The following is a 7231-nucleotide window of genomic DNA, read 5'->3' as shown; positions in this document are numbered from 1 at the left end:
CACCATAGACAAACAACAGAGATTGTAGAGGCGTTATCTGTGCGTATGAGGGAGATTCAGTCTGCCATATTGGTAGGGAATAAAGTTGTGGGTTTGTAACTAGAAAAGTCAATTATGATTAAACGGGGCAATTATGCAGGAATTAGACCTAGAAGTGAGTGGGAGTTCTAAGTTAGGAATATGTATGAGAAAGTTCCATTCCATTACTTTTTCTAATGGCATATAAACACAAAAACATATTTAATTTGGAAACATATCAGGTTAAAAGTTTGGTACAAATACAAAAGCTGCAGAAGTACTTGACCAAATTGAATCATCATCATCATCATCATCATTATACTAATAATGATCCTTCAAGAGGGCAAGACTCTGCATGCTGTCACTTAGACAATAGATAACATAGATAATGTGTTTGTATGTATCCACCTATTTATTCCATACATTTCACACATTTAAATTGGTACACATTCATTTTCCATTGGCATGTCAGAACAATACCTTCATTGAATGTGTTCATTAAAATCTGTCATTGTGACTCAAGATATGCATGTATGAATTACAATGAATACATTAACTGTTAATTGGGACATGACCAGGATTTCCCTGCTGTTCATGTTTAAAACCAATTTCTTAGGATTTCTGAACACTAGGTGGCAGAATGAGATTGAACAGGGACTAGTAATCTTACACAATTCAGGAATTACATCTTGTTTTGCAGTTAAACTGTTTCTCGGTAAATTAGCAATTAGATGACGTGTTAATGCAAAGCTGTTTTGATTTATATTTGTTTATTGACAGAATTATGTAATGAAAGTGTAATGAGTTTTATTATTATTCAAAGTGGGAAGTAGTTATGCAGTAAGTACAGTAACATCCAACATCACATAACAGCTCAGCAACTAAGTTTCTCAGTCCAATCAATTGAAACAGTACATATATTAACAGTCCCTCAGTCTCAGACTCTGATGAAGTAGCTGTGGCCCAGGCAACCACAAAGAGGTAACTTAATTATTTATTAAATTATTTTTTAGAAGGTTCATGTATATTATATACTGGTCTAGACATATTGACCATTGAATCCATTGTGACTGTTTTAGCATTGATAAAGAGTTTAAGAAGTACTTCTGTAGTGGTTGAAGAGAATAGAAACATAGCAAGTCATTCATGCAGGGTATTGTGACAACAGAAAATCTGAACAAGCACATCAAAATTATTAGCTGAAATCATTTTCTGTAATTAATACCTGTGACAGATGAACCATGAACTTTTGAATTGAAAATGTTTTATACACGGCTTGCTTATCGATTCAAGATCATCTATTGATGGAAGGTTAAGATCTAAAACTGTTAAAGTTCCCATACAGAGAAATCGTAGTCTGAGGTATATCCAAACCGTTAAATATGTGCTGTTTAGGCTTATCCCTTCAAGTGGAGAAATTCTATATGTACTTGATTACCTCTAAAGCCCTCCTTACTTTTCATTCTCGTCTAGTAATGGAAAAGATAATGTATTGGCTTATCAAAGAAAACTGGCAGAAGACAGCGCCTGCATATTTGACAAACATACGCCTGTGTGGGTCTCCAAAGGCCCAGAGCAGAGTGTTCAGAGGAAATTCATAACCTTATGCTCCTGAAGTACTTGGAGAATACTAACGGCTTGGCATTTAGATAAAAACACAGATGTTTTAAAAGGCAAGTATGCTTTTCTTCCTGAAGCAAAATGTTCCTCTGGAGAGCAATAAGCACTTTACGCCTACTTGTCAAAACAAATGCCAGATAGTGGGCTGCTGGGGTTTTAATGTTTTGTTCTAATATAAATGTAGTAGCCCCATGTCTATTAAATGTATCACTGATGTTTGCCTGTTTTCTAAGTGTGTGCTTGTTGTTGTGTGTGTTTCAGTGTTGCAAATGTATGTCTGTGGTGTAGATTAGACTCCCCTAAGAGCCAAACCTAAAAACCAAAAGCTTTATCTCTCCTTATGATATAACAACATCTAAAAAACCAAATTATTACATCGGTAATGAAAAAAGCATTCTTCTGGAAGTCTGAGACATGATCCTGTTGCTTGCAAGTTCCATTCTGAGAGGTATGATCACATGATCATCAGTTTGACACATTTACACACTTGGGGATGTCAACACCCTTTTGATCACTCTGTTCCCAATTTGTTGCCTAATCTTTTTAATGTCATACATTTTTATTTCTGAAATATTAAATTATTTGCTTGTGTTAAAACAGTATTGTACACTGGAAAGCCAAAGGTTGGAAAGAGTCTGCAAGTTTTATTACCCAGTCAAATTGGCCTGACAGATTTTGTAGTGATTGATGCGACAAGAGCTGACATCTTGGGGAGAAATGTTTTATTTAATGTAATGAATATGAATCAATTTGACGTTATAGAATCTAGCCAGCCAAGATGCATTAAACAAAAACTACATCATCTGCCAGCTAGGTTATTAAATTAAGAATTTCCTATGGCTTTAGTAAGTGTTGATTTTTTATGGATGTCAAATGCAAAATGCAAAATGCAGGAATACTACAGATTTCTGTGTCATGTAACTATACAGTTCAAATAATTACATGATGGAATAGATATTTATGGCTTTTGCAAAATATTATATTCAGTATTCCTTGATTATAATATTACTCAAATGTATTATGAGTTAGACGTGTAATGATTATTTCCATTTGACTTATTATATTATCATATTATGAACTAATGCAGACAGTAAAGTTACCAATTTAAAGTTGACAAATAATGTGAAAACAGTTACCAATATGCTGCATAGAGTTTCCTTGTCAAACGCACAAATCCATACATTTCTTCTCCATTGATGCCGTCATCAGGCTTTAAGGTTCAGAGTGCATTCAAGGTGGGTTTGATGGTTACTTTCTGGTAATTACACTACACCTGTTCTTGTTGATGGTAGTTTGTATTGCATTGTGCATGCCAGCTCTTTCCATTTCTCTCACATAATATATAATCACCCCCTGTGCCCTCAGTTGCTGAATGACCATTGTTCATATTACCATTGTAATATTTCCAGATGTCCCCATTATTGTGAGAGCAGGTGTGCATATAACAGCACAAAAACTGTAATAAAAAAAAATGATTGCAGACTGAAAATGGGCATTACAATAAAGAATAAGGCAAGATTTGTACATGCCCTGGGAGCAACCATTGCAGCTTGTTATTGTCTAATTCAGATTCAAATAACCTACAGGAATCACCTAAGAGGAGCTGGGGTCCATGTAATTCAGTTTCAAATTTCTGTCATTAATGTCCTATATCATATTGAGCTTTTTTATTTTATTTTCATTTATCCTTGTTATGTTTAAACAAACTTGGCCAGAAAGAGGAGCAGGATTTTTTTTAATCTTTCTGATTACTTAATATATCATAATACATTTCAGGTGATACACTAACACAACCACACTATTCTTGGCTAGGCAGTGGTATTCAACAATTAGAAAAGTAATTCAGTTTTTTTTTGTCTAATACATTATTTTAGTAATAATATATAGGACATTGAAACTGCTTTGCAATTTTTTTTATAATATTTAATAATAATCATAATAGTAATAATGTAAATTCTATTCCATTTAAAGGTTTCAAATCACAGTTTTAATATAGGCAATGCCTACAATAGATCACCATAAATTTGTAAAAATATAGATTTGAATTATTGTGTCTTTGCAATAAGAAATTGTATTACCTTTTCATCTTTTACCTCCAAAGACAGCTCTACTCTCCAATTTAATTAGATGACTCATGCTATTGGACGTAACTCACCGTGGGTAGGAGTCCAGATGATGCCTCACTAAGACATATAACAAACAGCAATCAAATACTTAAAAGCAGACAAGTTCAGGTATGTGCCGCATAGCTGCACAAGGTATAGAAAGATGCGAAGTGAGACATTTAACTTGACACTCGTGGCACAAAGTACAGATGTCATTGTATTTTATTCTGCCAATTCAATGCCAATGTGTTTCTTTTAATATCAGTGGAGATTTTTGAAATAACAGAAGATGCAAAACTTGTCATCGTCCAAAGATTTCCACAACCAGGAGACTATAAACGAAAACCTTTTCCAGCTGGGATTTCCCGCAGCAAACAACAGCTCTGGGGCGCCTGGCAGAGCCGACAGGGATCAACAGTTAGCTTGGGTAGAGATCGCAGTCCTGGGACTAATTTTCGTAGTCGCCTCCATGGGCAATTCTATCCTGGTAACCGTCCTGTGGAGGAAGCGAAAGAGGATGTCTAGGATGTATGTGTTTATGATGCATCTCAGCATTGCGGATTTGGTGGTGGCGGACTTCCAGGTGCTGCCCCAGTTCATCTGGGACATCACTGATGTTTTTTGGGGACCAGATGTTCTCTGCAGGGGTGTGAAGTTCCTGCAGCTCGTTGGGATGTTTGCTTCCACTTACATGACTGTTGCTATGACCGTGGACCGGTTCCAAGCCGTGTGCTACCCGATGGTGACGTTCCAAAAGAAGAGGGCATTCTGGAACGCGGCCATAGGTTCGAGCTGGTGCGTGGCTTTCATGTTCAGCCTGCCCCAGGTATTCATCTTCTCCAAAACTGAAATCGCCCCCGGAGTTTATGAATGCTGGGCTGAATTCATCCAACCATGGGGTCCAAAGGCTTACATTACCTGGGTCTTTACGGTTATATTCTTTATCCCCACGATTATACTCCTCACTTGTCAGCTTCAGATCTGCCGGATACTGAAGATGAACATTAACCACAAAACCCAAGGCGAAGTTTTCAGGCACAACCATGTGCAAGTGATGCCTTCAAGAGCGAGCAACTGCATCTGCTTCTCTAAAGCAATGATCAAGACGGTGAAAATGACCATAGTGACGGTGATAGCTTATGTCCTCTGTTGGGCGCCTTTCTTCGTCGTGCAGTTGTGGTCTGTCTGGTTTCCAAGTGCAATCACTGAAGGTGAGTTTTTTGTTAACTTTCAGACACAGACAAACAAAAACAGATGGGTACAAAGTCTCCATGTGAACGTTATCGTTTTAAGCGACCTGTTTTTATTTCACACGTGTTGTAATCGAGTCAGTTCATATGCAGTCGGTTTCAATTTTGGTCCTTGATCCTGATTTACACACGCCATGCTCTGAACAGTAGCTTTAAGTTTTTTTGCTGTTTCACTATAAACCTTTTGTATTTTATTGTGCTTAATTACTAGACACGATTCTACCAAACAAATGTTTGAAAATGTTTTAAATGCATACGTTTTAACATCATAGATCATGAGCTACACTTTATTTTACATCTATTCATAGCATATACATACATACATACATACATACATACATACAGCACATACAGTGCACTTTGAGACACACTTTATTATTCACTGAATTGCATTTCTCTACCTAATCTTGTGAACTCAGTCTCATGTTAAATATAAACAGAAGCAACAAATTGAGATAATTTGCAATATAAAATAGGATGTTAAATATTGAAATGATGGGGAATATAACAATCTAAGACTAAAGCTATATATATTTTTGGTGAAGGTCCAGAGATCAAAACCCTTGCTTGTATTGTGTTTACTCTCATATACAAATATTCTGTGAATGTAGAAAAATACAACTTCCTTTATTGTGTAATTTTGCAGGCTCTGTGTTCACAATCATCATGCTACTGGGGAATCTGAACAGCTGTGCAAACCCTTGGATTTACATGTATTTCTGTGGTCACATACCATGTTGCAAAAAACACAGAGACAGCAGCTCCATACGGGAGGACTCTGCAATTACTGCCAGCATCAACTTCGGAGACAAATACCCAATAGAGAATTCCACATCATTATAGAGAGGTTTGTCATAACCTTTCCCTTAATTCATATGATAAATTGACTTTGACCAGATCAAAAATTGTCCGCACTTGCAAATTGCAAATTTTGCTGGACATATTTTAGGTAGAAAGAGGAGATGTTCTGTTTCATGCGCCAAGCCCATAAAACAGGTATTGTAATTGTAATATGTGTTTGATTTGGTTCATTTTCCTGCATTACACCTATATATTTTTGTTGTTAGGTATGCTTAGATTAAAGTATAAAATGTTACAGTTGTGCCAATGCTTTCTAATTGTACTGAATGCTTTGTAACTGATAAAAAGTGTACCATTCTACACAAGCATGCAGTCACACTATATCTGTACATTGGCATGGTGTATTTTCATCATATGAATCAGTTAATTAACACTTTTTCCAGAAATAGTACATCTGTAATTCCTCTGTAAAGTATAGTGTGCTATGGTCGACAGTATAGGTGTTTAGATTACAATCATGTGTATTCCTGTAATTCAGTTCCATAAATGCCTTCAGAAAGTCACAAAATTGTATCACAACCACTGGAATATAATACTACTAATAAAAAACATAACAAGAGTATCAAACATATTTTTCAACACAAAACTTTTTCGTCATGTAAAACTGTGTTGGTAAACAATATTTGACAATGAAAATAGAAAGGTCTAAAATAAACGTCTGAATCATTACAAGATGAATACAGAAAGAGGACCTCAAATGAAAACAGTCTGATACGTCCATTGTCTGATCATTGGAACATTATTTCTCAAGAGACACTTGCCAGTTTTCTCTTGGTTTTGTGGTTAGTTTTGCAATCAGTCATTAGTTCTCATTAGTTTTTCTATCAGATATCATTCCTGTTTGAGTATGAGTATGAGGTGTTATTCACATTTAGAGTGATGGAAATGAATATCAGTAGAAGACTGAAAATCAGTTATCAGGATGCACATTGTGTGGGGCTTAACTCAACATCCAATCACATTAAAGTCCCATGAAAGATTAGATTAGGCTGTAAAAATGAATGACAACAGATAACTGATCACATACTACATAAGAAATGTAGTGTTCATGTTCCATGAAGAACAAACTGAAAAACTAAGGGGAAAAGGGCAACTGACTCTTGAGAAATGACAATGTCTGAGGAATACAGGACAGCTTACATAATGTGTTGATACAACCAGGAAAAAAATATGATGTGCAAGTCATAAAAAACAGCAGTACTAACAATATTTGAAAGTGCCAAAATGATGTGTTGTATATTCACACTATCAATTTGTGTAATTTTGAGTTGTGAGTTTGAGAAAGTACTGTTTATATACACATAATGCCTAAAACATAATGAGAACTCGATCTACTTTCTTTGAAACATACTTCTCATTTGTTATTCATCTGGTATT

The 7231-nt window shown here is 35.6% G+C and overlaps 1 protein-coding gene across 1 annotated transcript; it reads left to right on the top strand.

Moving 5' to 3' along the window:
- The first annotated feature begins 4032 nt into the window (after positions 1 to 4032).
- On the top strand, positions 4033 to 6567 carry LOC136711106 (arg8-vasotocin receptor-like). The gene is made up of 2 exons (XM_066687105.1): positions 4033 to 4954; positions 5640 to 6567. Exons 1-2 carry the CDS (start codon positions 4033 to 4035, stop codon positions 5834 to 5836), a joined length of 1119 nt encoding a protein of 372 aa, XP_066543202.1. The 3' UTR covers positions 5837 to 6567.
- The last annotated feature ends 664 nt before the right edge of the window (positions 6568 to 7231 follow it).

This window comes from Amia ocellicauda, chromosome 15 (assembly GCF_036373705.1).
Source record: "Amia ocellicauda isolate fAmiCal2 chromosome 15, fAmiCal2.hap1, whole genome shotgun sequence".
Taxonomy (NCBI): Eukaryota; Metazoa; Chordata; class Actinopteri; order Amiiformes; family Amiidae; genus Amia; species Amia ocellicauda.
Note: the sequence above shows the minus strand (reverse complement) of the source record. Positions and strands in the feature narration are given on the sequence as shown.